Source organism: Sorex fumeus, unplaced genomic scaffold (genome assembly GCF_029834395.1).
Source record: "Sorex fumeus unplaced genomic scaffold, SorFum_2.1 ptg000098l, whole genome shotgun sequence".
In the NCBI taxonomy this organism is placed as follows: domain Eukaryota; kingdom Metazoa; phylum Chordata; class Mammalia; order Eulipotyphla; family Soricidae; genus Sorex; species Sorex fumeus.
Window position 1 is genome coordinate 21,327,813 of NW_026606155.1, and position 18,151 is coordinate 21,345,963.

General features: G+C 57.8%; 1 protein-coding gene across 1 annotated transcript; it reads left to right on the top strand.

Moving 5' to 3' along the window:
- Positions 1–908: 908 nt before the first annotated feature.
- On the top strand, positions 909–17,007 carry RPS6KL1 (ribosomal protein S6 kinase like 1). The gene is made up of 10 exons (XM_056133535.1): positions 909–1,179; positions 3,124–3,248; positions 4,229–4,321; positions 11,154–11,201; positions 11,627–11,759; positions 14,016–14,633; positions 14,868–14,957; positions 15,084–15,166; positions 16,475–16,570; positions 16,865–17,007. The coding sequence occupies exons 1-10, from the start codon at positions 915–917 to the stop codon at positions 16,973–16,975; spliced, it is 1,662 nt and encodes a 553-aa protein (XP_055989510.1). The 5' UTR covers positions 909–914; the 3' UTR covers positions 16,976–17,007.
- The last annotated feature ends 1,144 nt before the right edge of the window (positions 17,008–18,151 follow it).

Below are 18,151 nucleotides of genomic sequence, written 5' to 3' on the forward strand. Positions count from 1 at the left end.
GAGCTGGCTGCTGGGGCAGGGTGCTGTTGGTCCTAGCAGCGTCAGAGGCCAGAGAGGCATCTCCTGGTTGGGCCGGGCTGGTCCTGCCCTCTTTCCTGAACTCCATTTGGAATCCTCAGGGCCAGGCTCTGTGGCCAGCCACTGCAGGGACCCTGGCAGCACCGCACACTCTTGCCACACTGATGACTGGATCCAGGGAATGGAAACAAGGCAGGGCCACAGTGTCCTGGTTCATGGGTTCCCCCGGACTGAGCTGGGATTCTGCAGGAGCAGCAGGCAGAGGGAACCGCGTGAGGAACCTACCCAGGGCTCCCACCTTCCCACCCCGGGTCCCAGCCTCAGGCTCAGAGGGCAGGGAGCATACGCAGAGTGGGCTAGATGCCGTTTGCTCCAGGAAGGTGGCCAAGCATTACCAGTGTCCATGTCCTGCACTCTCTCCTGTGCTCTGTGCATAGTAGGTGTTCAAGAAATACAAAACAATTTGCATTGGAGGGAAAACAGCCCCACGCATGCCATTTTCTTGTTCAGTGATTTCTATCCATCCATAGCACAGTGGTAGCTTAGTGGCCATTACCCACCTTAGGACAGACCTTACATCTTTGTTTTATTTATTTATTTATTTATTTTGTTTTGGGGTCACACCCGGCAATGCACAGGGGTTACTCCTGGCTTTGCACTCAGGAATTACTCCTGGCAGTGCTCGGGGGACCATATCGGATGCCGGGGATTAAACCTGGGTCAACCATGTGCTAGGCAATGCCCTCCCCGCTGTACTATCGTTCCCCAGTCCAAACCTTACAGTCTCCCCCATATTCAGTGAATGCAACTTGGGTGCACATGAGTGATATTCCAGCTCCGACTTCCCTCATGCCTGTGTCTGTCCCAGGTCCACCCCCGACGCGGGGGCAGCAGTCATGAGCCTGGTAGCCTGTGAGTGCCCAGCCAGCCCTGGCCCAGAGCCCGAGCCTTGCTCGCGACCTCGGTCCCAGGCCCGCGAGTACCTAGAACAGATTCGCAGCCGGGTGGCCCCAGGAGGAGCTGATGTGACCAAGCGTGACTACCTGGTGGACGCGGCCACGCAGATCCGGCTGGCCCTGGAGCGGGACGTGAGTGAGGACTACGAGGCCGCCTTCAACCACTACCAGAACGGGGTGGACGTGCTGCTCCGCGGTGTGCATGGTGAGGCCTGGTGGGCAGAGGCCAGCGGGCCATGGGAGTGTCCGGCCACTCTGCCGGCTCTTCACGGCCTCCCCAAAGGAGGGTATAAGCAACCGTGAGTGACTGTTTGCCGGCTCCTGTAGGACCCCCCCACCCCACCCCACCCCGGCTCACCCCGCGGCAGCTTCATAGTGACCCAGGCTCCTGAATCGGTTGTCACGTGTAGGTCCCATGAATGAGGGGCTGCTGTGGGGATGCTGATTGGCACATGTGAGATACGGGTCCAGCCCGGGACCTCACATGTGCCAGGCATGTTCTCTATCCCTGAGCCCCCTCCTTGGCCCAGCCAGAGCTACTTTATATTCCGATTTGCTAGGTGATCTAGGTGAGGAAACTGAGGCCCCAGGCAATCAAAGCTCCCCAGCTACGAGTGTCAAAACAGCAGAGGGGGATGGGGCCGATGGGGCCGGAGTGATAGTGCAGCGGGTAGGGTGTTGAACCCAGGTTCTGTCTCTGGCACCCAATATGGTTCCCTGAGCCTGACAGGAGTGATCCCTGAGTACAGAGCCAGGAATAAGTCCTGAGCACTGCCAGGTATGGCCCCCCCACCAAACCAAAATAAAATCAAAATTACAAACAAACAAAAACCAGGGGGTTGAACACTTTACGCTCCAGTCTATGCTTGACCCCCGAAGCCTGCCCGCCCCTCTAGCTGACTCCTGTCCTCAGGAAGCTTGACTTCACATAGGAGAAAAGGACCCACGTTGATGGGTAGTTATGGTCCCGGGCAGGAAAAGCAATGAGAAGGGCAAAGGAAGAGCAAGAGGAAACTGACAGGCTGGAGAGAAGACAGTGGCAGGGCTTGTAACCATAGCCATCTGCAGCCTTGAATAACTCTGAGCACCACTGGGTGTGGCTCAAACCCATGCCCCTTCCCCCATTTCCTCCCCTCCCCCAAAAAAAGGGAAGGCATAAAAAGAAACCAGAGGGAAACTGAGGCCAGGCTAAGCCAGCCTAGACCATTTTCTGAGCAGAGTGTACAAGAGTCTCATTGTTCTGCCAGAGAGAAAGCAGACAGGCCTGAGGGGCCAGGGGCCTGAAGCCCAGGTGAGCAGCGGCCAGCAGGGGGCAGAGGCTGACTCATGGCCAGCAGGGACCCCTGGCAGCAGGGGTAGTAGCACTGCAGCACTGTCCTCCCGTTGTTCATTGATTTGCTTGAGCGGGCCCAGTAACGTCTCCATTGTGATACTTGTTGTTACTGTGTTTGGCATATCAAATACGTCACGGGGAGCTTGCCAGGCTTTGCCATGTGGGCGAGATACTCTTGGTAGCTTGTGGGGTGGAGCAATCGAACCCGGCTTAGCTGGGCCGGCTGCGTGCAAGGCAAACTCCCTACCGCTGTGCTATCGCTCCAGCAGGAGTAGTAGTGGGTCCCAATTCCCAGTTCGTACCTTCCTGTACAAGCCCCTCGAACACGGGCGTCAAACCTGCCCTGTGAGTTCTTCCACTTGCTGCCCCCCTTCCCTCTCTGGCATCGAGGGGGGCAGGGGGTCTGCTCTCTGGGTGCACCCACCCCTGCCTCCTCCGAGCAGTGACCATGGGAATTTCCCTTGCAGCTCTCCCTGTGGGTGTGGGCCACAGTGAAATGCCGCGGCTCGGGGCCATGGAACCCAGCCCTTGGCCAGGTCACTTGCGCTCTCTGCTGCTGCCCGGGGTGGACGTTCTGCTCCGCAGCATGCATGGTGAGGCCGGGCGGGGAGGGGCCAGTGTGCTGTGGGGGTGTCCAGCCAACTCTTCACGGCCTCCCTAAAGGAGGGCAATGAACACCCAGAGGAGCGGTGTGGGCACTTTGGAGGACACCATCTGTGATGCCCTTCCTTCCGAGAGCAGAGGGCGGGCGGCGGACACCCAGCGTATCAGGGCTGGACCAGGTGTCCAGCTTCTGAGCCCCCTATTCCCTTACAGTGGACCCCAACAAGGAGCGCTGCGAGGCAGTGAAGCTGAAGATCGCCAAGTACCTGCGGCGGGCGGAGGAGATCTTCAACTGCCACCTGCAGAGGCCCCTGGGCCATGGGGCCAGCCCCGGCACGGTGAGGGCGTGCCCCAAGCCAGAGGGCCACGGCGGGTTGGGGTTCCCTCCTTTAGCACCTCACCTCCACCTTGGGCACGCTCGGTCTCCCCAGCCCACTGCCGCTTCACTGCCTCCAAAAAGGAAAACTTCCCTTTTTGTGGTTGTGGCGGTGACTGGGATGGCAATTGGGCATGGAAAAGTCGCAAATTCAGGCCAGTGAGGTGGGCCTGGTGCTCGGAGGGGGACTCAGAGTCTGGAGCAGCTGTGCGCGCACGCGCACACACACACACATACTCACACACATGCACACGCACACACAAACGCACGCGTGCACACACATACTCACTCGCACGTGCACACACGCACACTCACGTGCGCGCTCACACAAAAATGCACGTGTGCGCACACACACACACATGCACGCACACACACATGTGTGCGTACACACATGGACACGCATGCTCCCATGCCGCTGTTCTCTGCCCAGCAGGTGCTCAGGGAGGGTAATGGTCCAGGCACCTGCCTCCTGCCCTGGGCTTGGGTGGACTTGCCCAAGGGCCACTCTAAGGCTCCCTCCATCTCCTAAGGCGACTTCCCCCTAAGCATGGCCCCTTAGAGAGCTCAGAAGGCTGAGCATGTGGGCGACCTGGCTTCCACCCCTCGCCCCTCTGAGCACCAAGCCAGGAGTAGGCCCGTTGGGTGTTGGTTCGAAACCAAGCCAGTTCCCTGGCCTTTGAAGCCTATTCTCAGGGGCCCCCTTGTTTCCCAGTGAAGTGCCAACAATTCCTCAGGCCCTGGAGGCCTGGTCAGTCCCTTTACTCAGTGAAGAGTGACCACTCAGGGTGCCCACTCAGCCTGTGCCCGGGAGGGGTTGTGCCCAGTCCTGCCCGCATTTGCCCGGCAGCCACAGGGCATGGCCCACTGCCAGGGATTAGGGACCGACCATCCCAGAGCACTGAGCCCTGAGCACTGGGCCCTGAACACTGTCTCCCCTCGCAGGGCTTCAGCAGCCTGAGGCTCCGGCCGATCCGCACGCTGAGCTCAGCCCCCGAGCAGCTAAGGGGCTGCAGGGTGGTCGGGGTCATCGAGAAGGTGAGTGAGCCCACACCTTGGAGGGGGGTGGTATGTGTCCCAGGAATGGCGAGTGGAGAGAAAGCACAGTCACCCACTTAATCCCTGGGGGTCAGGGAGCAGCCGTGTCCAGCGGCCCGCGTCCTCACCCGCTCCAGTGCATGTCCATCGGGTGCGGGACAGGCCAGGGGAAGCAAAGAGGCGGTGGACCCTCTGCACAGCCCTCCAACGCCCACAGTCAGGCCCCCAGGGGTCCCCCGCCTGCCTGCAGGGGCCTGCTAGCTTCCCACAGGCCCCGCCCCCACGCCCCTCGGCCACTGAGTGTCCCCACCCAGCACAGCCGGGCATGTCTGGGGTGGGAATGTGTTCATCTCGAGAAACTTGAGCTGGGGCTCCAGATGGCTCGTCTTTTCCCGTGCCCGCAGCTCTCATCCTGGCCCGTGTGAGACTTTTGCCCTTAATTCAGGGCAGAGAAGAAGAAGAGAGGACGGGGCCAGAGCAATAGCACAGTGGGGAGGGCATTTATTTGCCTTGCACCTGGCTGACCCAGGGTTCGATTCCCTGGCATCCCACGGGGTCCCCTGAGCACTGCCAGGAGTAATTCCTGAGCACAGAGTCAGGAGTAAGCCCTGAGCATCGCTGGGTGTGGCCCAAAGAAGCAAAATATAGACAGAAGAAGAAGAAAGGAGATAGCATCCCTTCCTCGGGACACTAACTAGACTAGGTCAGATGAAATTCGAGCCAGTCTTCTTGTTTGTTCTTTGTTTTGGGGAGCACCCAAGCAGTGCTCAGGAGTTCCTCCTGACTCTGCACCCAGGGTTCACTCCTGGTGGGCTCAGGGAATCATATGGGGTGCCAAGAATCAAACCCAGGTTGACTGAGTGCCAGGTGGTACCCACTGTACTATCTCTCCAGCGCCTGAGCCAATATTCTGGGGTCCTGGACTGTCTGAGCTTATGTGTATACACTGGAGTCCCTGGGCTCCATCCCCACTTCCCTCTGCCCCCCCCAGCACAAGATAGTTCCCCCAATCTTCATCAGAAATGGCCCCAAGCACTGAGCTAGGAGTTGGCCCCTGAGAACCGCTGGGCATAGCCCAAAAATAAAGATAAATTTTGCTTCAAACAGGGATACCAAGTAGTTGTTCATGGGGTTCCCCTTCAAACTGACTGTTCCTAGAATTGTCTGGAAGCACCTTAAAGATTCAGGTCCCACGCCCCACCCTTGGAGTCAGACTTCCCCGGTGGACCCAGGGGCCTGCCGTCGAGAGCATGCGTGGGACCTGGTCTGGGCAGCGAGGAGGCTGCCGTCTGCGGGCAGGAGGGCCTGGCCACCCCTGCCCGTCTGCACATCTGTTTCCTCCAAGTGTGGGGTGAGAAGCCTCCCCCCGCAGCGGGTCTGGGAACTAACATGAAATGATTGTTGGGAAAGGCCTGGCACACAGACGGTTTGATCCGGATTTGGTGGCTCTCAGCGCCAGTGATAAGAGAAGCCATGAGATTCCCGCCCAGCCCCCAGCCTCGCTCCAGCTGCTGCTCCCAGGCCCCTGGAACCAGCCCAGTGCGAGCCGAAGCAGTGTCCTTCCTCCGCTGGCCCAGAGTCCAGCATGGAGATGCTGGACACATCCAGGTCCCCAGTGGGATTCCACTCGGCCAGAGGTGGGACAGAGAGATTCTTGGACAATTTAACCGGCTCAGCAGCAGCAACTTAAACTTCTGTGACTTTGCTCTTTTCTTTTCCTTTTTGTTTTCTTTTCTTTTCTTTTTCGCTTTTTGGGTCACACCCAGCGATGCTCAGGGGTTACTCCTGGCTCTGCACTCAGGAATTACTCCTGGCAATGTGCTATGGGATGCCGGGGATTGAACCCGGGTCAGCTGTGTGCAAGGCAAATGCCCTACATGTTGTACTATCACTCTGGCCCTCTTTTTTTTTTTTTTTTTTTGCTTAGTTTTTTTGGGGGGTGGGGATGGGGGCATTCCCAGGACTACACTGGTGGTGCTTAAGCCTACTTCCAGTTCTGTGCTTGAGGATCACTCCTGGCCATGCTAGAGGGGTGCCACGCAGTGCCAGGGATCAAACCCGGGTCTCCAATGTGCCCTTAACTTACCTCTTCCACAGCCCTTCTGAGATCGTGCTATTTGTCATGTGCCCTGCCCCAGCTAGGAGCACCGATTTTCCCCAAATTAGGAAAGGTACAGGGTCTCTGGGCTCGTGTTCCTGCTGCCTGGCCTCGGGGTGCTATACCCAAGTTGCATTCTGAAGCTCTGCCCAGGCGGATCAGGCAATGCCAGCCAGAAGCAGCCAGTGGCCCCAGGGGAGGAGCACAGGACGGGTGCTTTAGGCCCGAGTGCCCCACACGTGCTCAGTTGTCATGGTTAAATGAACTGGTGTGTGTGTGTGTGTGTGTGTGTGTGTATGTCTGTCTGTGTCTGTGTGTCTGTGTGTGTGTCTGTGTGTGTGTCTGTGTGTGTGTAAGGAAGCAGCGAGGTGGGTGGGCAGGGAGCAGGGGACCCAGGGAGCTGGACCCTGGACACACCGCCAGGAGCCAGGCTCTGAGTCAGGGACAGAGGAGAAAAAGGTCATCCGAGTCACTTTTTGTTTTTTTGGCTCAAAAACAGGGGTGGTTTTTATTTATTTTTATTAGTTACCAACATTTAAAAATTGGCAGCCCACTAATAAAAGCTCAGATTTCCTGCTTCTTCTGAAGCATCAGGAATGGGCCTTGCATTCCCATGTGGCAGCCAGGACCCCCGTGGCACCGCGTGCTCCTGCCCACTTGGCTGGCGAGTCTGTCCCTGCGGGCCCTGGTGTTTGAGAACCTATTTGAAAGTTTTGAACTTGTTGGGTATTTTTTTTAAAGAAATAATCCGTGTATTTGATTAAAGTCTTAATCGTCCCGATATTTAAGAACTCAGGGGGTTCTCTAAAAATAAAAATAAGAAAGCTGGAGCAATAGTAAGGGGTTTTGCCTGTCATGAAGCTCACCCAGGTCCAATTCCTGGCATTCTATATGGTCCCTTGAACCCTAGTCAAGACTGATCCCTGAGCACAGAACCAGGAGTAAGCCTTGAACACAGCTGGGTGTAGCAAAATAATAATAATATAATAATAATTTCTAAAAATAAATTAAGGGGCTGGAGAGATAGCATAGTGGGTAGGGCATTTGCCTTGCATGCGGCTGACCCGGGTTCGATTCCCAGCATCCCATATGGTCCCCTGAACACTGCCAAGAGTAATTCCTGAGTGCAGAGCCAGGAGTAACCCCTGTGTATCACCGGGTGTGACCCAAAAAGCAAAAAAATTTTCTAATTAATTAAATGTGCCACTGGGTAGATAGAGGGCAGAGTGCTTGCTTTACATGCAGCCAGCCCAGATTCCATCCCGGGCATCCCATATGGTCCCCTGAGTACTGCTAGGAGTGATTCCTGAGCACAGAGCTAGGAGTAACCCTGAGCACTGCCAGGTGTGGCTCCCCCAAAACAAAACAAAACAAAGCAAAAGAAACAGGGCTGAGAAATAGTATATTGGGGTAGGGTGCTCCCTTGCACACAGATCACCTGGTTCAAGCAGCATCACACATGGTCCACCAAGTCCTGTCAGGAGTTGACCCCTGAGCACTGCCAAGTGTGTTAAACAAAAGTTAAATGTAACAAAATAAAGGGCTTTCCTTTTTAGAAAGATGAGAGAGCCAGGGGTATGTCTCAAGGGGCAGAGCACATGCTGTGCCCACAGAGGTGCCCTGGGCGGGGCACCCAGTGACTCAAGCCCCTCCCCGCACCAATCAAAACCTGCTGGGGGGGGACCCACAATCAAAAGTCAAAAGAGATGGGCCAGAGCAATAGGACAGTGGGTAGGACACTTGCCTTGCATGCAGTAGACCCAGGTTTGATCCCCGGTCCCACATATGGTCCCCAGAGCACCTCCAGGACCGACTGACTCTGCCCATCACCTACTGTGGCCCCCAGACCACCTCCATGCATTCAACAGGTTTTGTTTCTGGTTTTGCATGTTCTCTGCCGGGATTTTTTTAAGTCTGCATACGAGAGGACGTTGAGAGGGGGAATCCCACTTGGCAAAGGGCAGTGGGGAATTATCCGGGGTGTCAGCACTTGTGGGAAACTTCTAAATGATTCAGATTTTCTTCTTTTCTTTTTCCAACATTGCCCAGTGGGATTAGGGCCTGCTGGATGGGCTGGGGGTCTGCTGTTGAGGGGAGCCCTCTGCTGGTCAGAAGACATCTCGCGGGGCTGGAGTCCTATCAAGGAGGGGGGGGAGGGCATTTGCCTTGCACACAGTCAACCCAGATTCCATCCCTGGTATCCCTCATGGTCTCCTAAGCTCGCCAGGAGTAATTCCTCAGCACAGAGCCAGGAGTAACCCCTCAGCATCTCTGGGGTGGACCCAAAAACAAACAAACAAATAAAAAAAAAGTAAAGACACCTCACTGTGTAGAAGGCTCCCTTTATCTCGGAAGACAGGGAAACTGAGGCCCAGAGACAGAGCCACACCATCCAGCACCTGTTTCAGCACCTGCACTCACAGCCCCGTTCTCCAATTCTCAGCTGTGGGGACATGACTTTTCAGAACATATTTCTTTTATTTGTTTGTACTGCTTTTCTTTTTAATTTTTAAATCAAAATTTTTATATATATAAAATTAAAACATTTTAATCATTTTTCTCTTTACTTTTTAATTGGGCTGGAGCGATAGCACAGTGGGTAGGGCGTTTGCCTTGCACACGTCTAACCCGGGTTCAATTCCTCCATCCCTCTCGGAGAGCCCAGTAAGCTACCAAGAGTATCCTGCTCGCACGCCAGAGCCTGGCAAGCTCCCTGTGGTGTATTCAATATGCCAAACACAGTAACGACAAGTCTCACAATGGAGACGTTACTGGTGCCCGCTCAAGCAAATCAGACTACAGTGCTACTTTTTTGTTGTTTGTTTGCTTTTTTGGGTCATACACAGGAATTACTCCTGGCGATGCTCAGGGGACCATATGGGATGCTGGGAATCGAACCATGGGTCGGCTGCGTGCAAGGCAAACACCCTACCCGCTGGGCTATCGATCCAGCCCCTACAGTGCTACTTTTTAATTGAATCATAGTGAGATACACAGTTACAAAATTGTTCATGATTGGGTTTCAGTCATACAATGTTCCAACACCTGTCCCTTCCCCATGATGTACATTTCCCCCAACCAATGTCCTCAGTTTCATTCCCACCACCACTCCTGCCTCCAGCCTGCCTTTATGATAGAACCTTTTCTTCTCTCTCTCTCTGCCTCCCTTCCTCCCTCTCCCTCCCTCCCCCCTTCTCTCACTCTCCCCCCCCTTTCCTTTTGGGCATTATGCTTTGCAATACAGATACTGAAAGGTTATCATGTATATCCTTTACCTCCGGTCAGCACTCAGCTCTTGTCCAGAGTGATCATTTCCAACTAGGATTGTCATAGCGTCTGACCCTGTTTCTTCATCAGTAACATACAGGTGTCAGTTTAGAAAGACATGCACCCTGGGGCCTGAGTGATAGCACAGTGGGTATGGAGTTAGCCTTGCACACGGTCAACCTGGGTTTGATCCCCAGCATCTCATATGGTCCCTCTGCTGTGCACCTTCAGGAGTAATTTTTTTTTCTCTTTGGGTCACACCTGGCAATGCACAGGGGTTACTTCTGGAGGTACTCAGGGGGTCATATGGGATGCTGGGAATCGAACCCAGGTCAGCCGTGTGCAAGGCAAACGCCCGACCTATGTGCTATCTTTCCAGCCCCCTTCAGGAGTAATTTCTGAATGCAAAACCTGGCGTGGCCCCTGAGCATCGCCGGGTGTGGCCCAAAGAGAAAAGAAAAAAGAAAGTAATGTACTCGGGGCCTGTTTAATGCAATAAAGAGGATCACTTTAACCATCCCTGTGACAGCTGGTTTGAGAGAGACTTGCTCTAGCAACTCTTCGGGTGTCCCTGGTTTACTAGTTACCATCAGCAGCCCTCAGCGAGGTGGGCGGTGGGCGGTAGGAAGAGTCCCTCTGCTCCATGGCCAGCGCGGGGCGCTCTCCCCTTCTCCCCAAAATACCAGGGTGTGGACAAGGGCTCTGGTAAATGCGCTGGGGACGCTGAAGTGGCGGGGGCTCAATGTGGACGCCAGCATGTAGATCCTGAGCCCAGCAGCCTTCCACTGTGCCTTCAGGTGGGGCTCTCTCTGGAGAAGGTCCCCCAGCCCCGGTGGAGGCAGGTGGACACTTCCAGCTCCTCTTCAGCAGACAAGGAAATTGGTTCCCATGCCCGAGTGCTACGCCCAGGCTGCAACCTTCCCTGCTGCCGGGGGCGGGGGTCAGGGCGCTTGTCCCTTCTGCTTTCTTGTGAAGGAGGCGAGTCTCCGACCAAAGAGCCCCAGCGCAGGGTGCAGGGCTGCCCCTTACGGCCCCTGAGATGGGTAGGTCCACCCTGCTTGCTCACCACGGCGCTAAGTCAGGGCCCAAAGGCAGCAGGAGGAGCTCAGGAGGGGCTCCCACTCCCGGCCTGCTGGGGGGGGTGGCATGGTTTTGAGGTGCCTTCTGGGCTGGAGCCCCATCACAGGTGTGAAGGCCCCTCTCCCACCTGCCCACTGTGGGCTCCGGAGGGGACAGCCCAGGGGTGACAGGAAATGAGTGTGCTGAGCCTTCCTGCAGGGAGAGCTGAGACCGCTGGACAGAGATTGGACAGAGGAGCGAGCCAGGGCCCTTGTCAATGTGGGGGTGGCAGAGTGCTCATCGCCACAGCCCTCCCCCCTGGCCCTGCCCCTGGGTGAGGGTTGCAAGGAGGAACCTCTCTAAGGGCCGAGAGAGCATCGCCGTGACCTGTGCCCTCCCTGCTCACAGGTGCAGCTGGTGCAAGACCCGGCGACTGGTGGGACCTTCGTTGTGAAGGCAGGTGGCCCCTCCACAACTCCCCCCATCCTGCGTTCCCCTTGGGGCCCGCTCAGAGCCCATGGAAAGCCCTAAACCCCCTGGACGCGCTACCCTGAACCCGTGTTTGAAATCCATGTGCCCTCCCATCCCCAGACCTGCTGATCCTGCCCCAAGCAAGCCTCCAACAGCTACACACATGTACACACATACAGCTGCATACATGGAGACATATGCACTTATCTGAGTATACAGAGTGCACACGCACACCCATGCATGTCTATGTCTATGTAAACATGTCTGTGTAAATGCACACACACACACAAACACACACGGGCCTCAGCCTGAGCCCGAAGCTCATGAGGAGGCTCTGCCCGCCTTCCCGTGGCCCCTCCCCTCCAGCAATCTGGCTTGGGCTGTCCCTCACCTGCCTGTCCCCCTCCCAGAGCCTGTCCAGGTGCCACGTGGCCAGCCGGGAGCGACCAACCATCATCCCACATGGTGTCCCCTACATGACCAAGCTGCTGCGCTACTTCATGAGTGAGGACTCCATCTTCCTGCAGCTGGAACACGTGCCAGGTGAGCGCCAGGGGCGGGCCAGGGGAGCCAGGAGACACCCGCCTCTCTGGAGGGAGGCAGCGGCGTCAGGCTGGCATGGGCTTCTGTGTGGTGCCAAGGAGAGAATGCAGGTGTGCAGATGTCCCTTTAGGGGGAGCCTCCCGGTGGTGCTTGGGGGTCTAGAGACCACCCCTGGTGAAACCACCCTCAGCTGGGCAAGCTGGCATTACTGGGTTACTGGGCCCAGTGCTCAGGGCACCAGGGCAACCATGCAGTGCCAGGGACCAAACTCTCGGACACACCTTAAGCCCTTTGTACTGTCTCTCCTTTGTCAATTTTTCTGGTAGTCTTTTTTTTTTTTTTTTGGTAGGGGAGTTTGGGGGCCACCCCTGGCACTGCTCACAGGCTACTTCTGGCTCTGTGCTTGAGGGGCACTCCTGGTGGGCTCCGGAGAACACGACAGGACTAAACCCCTGTACTACGTCCCTGGCCCCAAGTCCATTTTTCTCGTTTGTGCCTATCTGCAGAGTAGCACATCAGGACAAGAACCAGGTTGCCAGCCAGGTCCTAGACCTAGTAGAGTGGGTTTGGGGTGATTTTACAATGCCAGGAATCAGACTCGGGGCCTCACACATGCAAGGCAGACATTCTAACCCGGAGCCACATCCTTTGCCCCTAGTTAGGTTTTTCACTTTTTTTTTTCAGGGGGGGAGGGGTTGGGAGGCACACCTGGTGGTGCTCAGGGGTCACTCCTGGTGGGTTTGGGGAACCATATGGGAGGTGGAGGATTGAACTGCCTCAGCAGAGTGCAAGGCAAATGCCCTCCCCACAGTACTATCACTCTAGCCCCTAGGGTTGGTTGGTTTGGATTTTTTTAGGGGGAAGATCACACCCGGCGATACTCAGGCGTTGCTCCTGGCTCTGCACTCAGGAATTACTCCTGGTGGTGCTCGGAGGACCATATGGGATGCCGGGGATCGAACCCAGGTAGACCGGGGGCAAGGCAAACACCCTCCCTGATGTACTATCACTTCGGCCCCTGAGTTTGTTTTTGGTTGTATTTGTTTTTTGCTTTTTTGGGTTATACCTGGGCTATGCTCAGGGGTTCCTCCTAGCTGTAAGGTAAAGGTAAGGTAAAAAAGGCCCTCCCGTTGTTCGTCGATTTGCTCGAGCGGGCCCAGTAATGTCTCCATTGGAGACTTTGTTGTTACTGTGTGTGGCATACCGAATACGTCACGGGGAGCTTGCCAGGCTCTGCCGTGCGGGCGAGATACTCTCGGTAGCTTGCCGGGCTCTCCGAGAGGGGCGGAGGAATCAAACTCGGGTTGGCCATGTTGGCTGCGTGCAAGGCAAACGCCCTACCGCTGTGCTATCGCTCTAGCCCCTAGCTGTACACTCAGGAATTACTCCTGGTGGTGCTTGGGGGACCATATGGAATTCTGGGGATCAAACTCAGGTTGCTGCGTGCAGGGCAAGTGCCCTACCTGCTGTACTATCACTCCACCCCTCTCCCCCTTTTTTTTCTTTTTTTTTAATAAGGTACGTACCTCAGGGTCGGGTTGTAACTCATCATCAATCTATGCCAGCATCCATTTATTTTCGTTAAATTCGTTACTACTATTCTCCCATCAAGAAAATAACTTTGGGGGGCTGCAGTGATAGTACAGTGGGTGGGGCGTTCGCCTTGCATGTGGTCAGCCTGGGCTGAATCCCCAGCATCCCATATGGTCCCTCAAGCACCACCAAGAGGGATTCCTGACTGCAAAGCCAGAATTGGCTTTGAGCCATTCCCAGACCCCCGAAACCAAGAAACAACCACCAAAAACCATCACAGGGTGACTCAAGGGGCCGAGCACGTGCTTTGCATGCAGGAGGCCCGGGTATGGTCCCCAGCACTGTAGGACCCGAGTACTGCCAGGGACAATCCCCTCACCCCCATGATATCCTGGCAATAGCCCCCGAGAACTCCCGGGTATGGCACCTTCAAACCAAGCGAACAAAAATCCTTTGCGCGGCTGGAGTGGCCTCCAAGCACCAGGCGACCAGAAACCCCACTGGGCATGGCCCAAAAAACAGGAAACAGAACAAAGTGGACCCCCATTGGGCATGGTGACCCACCCAAACCACAAAACACGAAACACCCCAGTCACCCACAACTCCTTAGGGGTGCAGCACCATGGGGGACCCCTGGGGGGTGGGGGACAGACTGAGAAAGCAGAGGGGAAGCGAGGCGGCCACTGGGCCTCCCCTCATCCCCTGCTCTCTCGCACGGCCTAGGAGGTGCCCTCTGGTCCCACTTGCGGTCCCGCGCACGCCCGCAGCAGCCTGGGCTGGGTCCCGACTCCAGCCTGGAGAGGATGAAGACGCAGCTCAGCGCCCGCCTCCGTCTTCACACCCCTGCAGCGCCGTCCCCGCCACGCCTCCACCCACCGGACCACCCCGCCCCGAGGCCTCTGCAGACCTGTGGGAGCCTATGCCCCGCCCCCGCCCGGGGGGTCCCCACCGCGGAGACTCCCCTGAGAGGGACGGAAAGGGCCCCCTCGGCCAGGTCCGGCGCTGCCTGCTCCTGGAACCTTCCAAAGACCCCAAGTGGCCGCCTGGGTGTGGCCGGCCGGCGGGGACCTGGCCAGAGCTCCGACACTGCACCTCCTTGGGGGCTGTCTTGGGTTCGGGAGGGGGCTGGCCGGGTGCTGGGGGGCTGTGGCCGAGGTCGAGGCCAGGGCCCGCCCTTGGCCGGGAAAGCCAGCTTGAGAGCCGGTGGGGGCGCCTGGACGCTGAGGGAAGAGCAGGCCAAGCAGTGGGCGGCGGAGATGCTGGTGGCCCTGGAGGCACTGCACGCACAGGGAGTGCTCTGCCGGGACCTCAACCCCCGCAACCTGCTCCTGGACCAGGCCGGTGGGTGGCCCCTCCCGCCCCTACACCCACAAGAATCCCCCCAAAGCCCAAGTGAGGGCAGAGGTGGCCAGCCAGGCTCTTCTCTGCCCTGGGAATGTCCCCCCAGTCTGAGCCACCTGCTGTGACTGGGAGGAGGTCCCCAGGCGTCCCCCACTCTCCCAATTCCATGCTGTCACTTCAGTGATGACTAACAGTGATTTTTGTCCTTCTCTCTCTCATCCTCCCTCTGAGAAGGTCACATCCGGCTCACGTACTTCGGCCAGTGGTCCGAGGTGGAGCCGCAGTGCTGCCGCGAGGCCTCGGACCACCTCTACAGTGCCCCAGGCAAGCAGGGAGGGCACTGGTGGTGGTGGCGGAGGGGGGGTGTCTGGGTTCAGCTGGACGGAAGGGGGCCCGTCACCCGCTCACCCCCGGGGGTGAGGCTGCCATGGCCTGTCCTTGCTCCCACAGAGGTGGGCGGGATTTCTGAGCTGACCGAAGCGTGTGACTGGTGGAGCTTCGGGTCCCTGCTGTACGAGCTGCTCACCGGGACGGTGAGTGAAGGGTCAGCAGGGCCAGCCCCCCAGTCCTCGCCCGCCTCCTGCACTCACCCTGCACCCAGAGACCCGCCTGGGAGCAGGACGCCCCAGGGCCGCTCAGGATTTGACACTGGCCACTCGGTCACCCACCCACTGCTACCTCCACCCCCTCCTCCAGCCCAGGTGAGGAGGAGGACAGGAGAGTGACCGCCTGCCTGCCTGTTTGCCCAGGGGAGCGCATCGCAGCACTGGAGCTGGGCAGGCCACCCAGGGGAGGCCGTGCAGGACCCCAGATTCCAGGTCTGACCCGGCTCTCCCGGCTGCCTCCTGCCAACTCCTTGCCGATGCCAAGAGCCAGGCCAAGGCCTTCAAACTCTAGCTGCTCGTGGCCCGGCATGGCTCTTAGCCATCCAGCGTCTGAGTCCACCCCTGGACACCTTCCCTCCCAGTCACGAACTGCCAGGCACATCCTCTGCTCCCCCAGGCCAGCCTGCCCCCTGCTGGCCCTGACTGCAAGTCAGGATCGAGCTGTCCTTGTGGGTGTTTATTTTGGAGGTGGGGGAGGCCACACCTGGCAGTGCTCAGGGATCACTCCTGGTGGGGCCCTGAGGTACTGGAGATCGAACCTGGGTCGGCTGAGTGCAGGGCAGGCACCTGGCCCACTATACCATCTCTCCAGCTCCTGCTCGGTGTCCTTTGAGGGTTCAAACTTGAACCCAGCCTGGTGCCTCCGCCTCCGAGCTGGCCACATTTTTATTACCTTTTGGATTTTTTTTATGTGTGTGCTGGGCGATAGCACAGTGGTAGGGCATTTGCCTTGCGTGCAGCCAGCCTGGCCAAGCTGGGTTCTATTCCTCCACCCCTCTCGGAGAACCAGGCAAACTACTGAGAGTATCTCGCCCGTACAGCAAAGCCTGGCAAGCTCCCCGTGGCCTATTCGATATGCCAAACACAGTAACAACAAGTCTCAAAATGGAGACGTTACTGGGCCCGCTCCAGCAAATCGATGAACAATGGGAAGACAGTGTTTTTTTGCTGGGCCACACTTGGTGGTGGTCAGGGTCCCTCTGCAGTGCTGGGCCCAGAAGCCTCCGGGTCTCCTGCCTTCCGCCGGTTGAGCTATCTCCCCAGACCCCTGCCATCGTCTTTAAAATGGGGGGGGCATTCCTACTTTGAGGGGCACCATAATGCTTCCTGACACCCTGGGGTAAAGGGCAACAATATGGGAACCTCCTGCCCCGCAGGGACATGAGCGGGCGGCCCCTGGGGTGTGGACTGCCCTGGGCTGCCCGCTCAGAGCCCCTTCTGTGTCTGTCCTCCCAGGCGCTGTCCCAGAATCACCCCTCGGGAATCCAGCCCCACACCCAGCTCCAGCTGCCTGAGTGGCTCAGCCGCCCAGCCGCCTCCCTGCTGGCAGGGGTGAGGCCAGAGGGGACGAGTGTGTGCACTGGGGATCAGGACCTGTGTGTGGGCTAGCCTCACTGCCCATTCATGGTTGCCGGGGGTGCCAAGTGTGGGGACGGGTGAGATGGTCAGTGTGAGTGGTCAGTTCTGTGGTCTGGGGATGCAGGGGTGTGCCATGGGGGAGGGCTGAGATGCAGGGGTGTACCCTGAAGGTGGGCTGAGTATTAGAGGCATGCCCTGGGGGCGGTCTGCGGTACAGGGGTGCACCCTCGCTGGGCTAGCAGTGTTGATCCAGCCTTCTCCCCACAGCTGCTGCAGTTCGACCCCAGCAAGCGCCTCAGCGTTGACAAACTCAAGTCTCACCCCTTTTTCAGCACCGTCCAGTGGAGCAAGCTGGTGGGGGACGAGGGACGGGGGTGACAGACTCCCGCCTCTCTGTCTACCACCCAGAGCTGCCCTGTATCTGTGGTCCCCAAAGTGACCAAAGCCTGGACAAGTCCTTTCTGGCACTGCTGAGGGGGAGGGGCAGCTAGGACCATCCTCTCCACCTACACCCCCCAGCCACCCCTTCAACGGTCCACTGGCAGCTGCTGGGCACATCCCCGGACTGTGAACACAGACCCCCACGCTGACCAGTGCCTTCCAGGCTGGACCATGGGCTGACCATGAGGTCTCGTGACTCGCTGCCTTTCCGGGGGCCCACTTGGGACACTGGACATTCATCTCAGGGCACTGGTGTACTGGCCCCAAACCAGGCCTGTCCTGGCTGGTCACCTCTGCCAGAGGCTATGCAGGATGTGGCCACAGGAGACACAGGCATGTGGTGAGGTTGGGACAGACCCACCTGGGCCACCTCCTGGCCCCACCAACCAACTTTGGATAAAAGGGGCAGGGAACGACGCTTGAGAGTCATTCTGAAAAGATCCCTTCTCCAGGGCACGGGGCAGAAGCCAACCCTGCGCCTTGGGGCGAGAGGTCTGAGCCCCCATTTAGGGTCCTGGGCATCCTGCCCGTTTGCCATTGTGCATGAGTCGGGCTCTGCGTTCACTGCCCACTGTGCTCTCCTCCTGCGGGGAGTGCCCGCCCCAGCCTCCAGCCAGGTTTCTTGCCTTTAAGAACTTGGCAGGGTGGGCAGCTCCCTGCAAAGGCAGTCCCCTCCCTTCCCCTTAGGACTCATGTCACCCAGGAGGGGAATTAAGACAATTCCCACCATGCCAGGGCCCCCACGCCAGCTTTGGGGAAGTGGGTGCACAGGGGGGGCTCTGGAAGTCTGTATGACCCCACAGCCCCCCATCCCTCCAATAAAGCCTCTTGTGGCCTATAGGGGTCCTGGCCTCACTCATGTAACAGTGGCCTTTTGGGGAGGGGGCAGGCGGGGACTGCCCTCTTCAAGGGCCTGACCTCTCCCTGCTGCAGAGCTGGCACTTCCTGCAGCCTGGGCGCGGTGGGGGAATGTCTCACAGCCCCTGGGCTCCTGTCACAGGCCTTTCTAGACTGAGGGGCCTGTGAACACCTTGCTCCCATGTCATTAATCCCAAACTCCCCCCTCCCACTGAGCCCATGGACAGCATCACCCTTAGCTGAGCTCCAGGAGCC

Excerpts from the sequence above, each read along its gene's own strand:
- RPS6KL1 (XM_056133535.1), top strand. The coding sequence starts at position 915 with ATGAGCCTGGTAGCCTGTGAGTGCCCAGCCAGCCCTGGCCCAGAGCCC. Across the intron at positions 14,958-15,083 it reads CCACCTCTACAGTGCCCCAG|AGGTGGGCGGGATTTCTGAG; the intron begins GCAAGCAGGGAG and ends TTGCTCCCACAG. Across the intron at positions 15,167-16,474 it reads ACGAGCTGCTCACCGGGACG|GCGCTGTCCCAGAATCACCC; the intron begins GTGAGTGAAGGG and ends CTGTCCTCCCAG.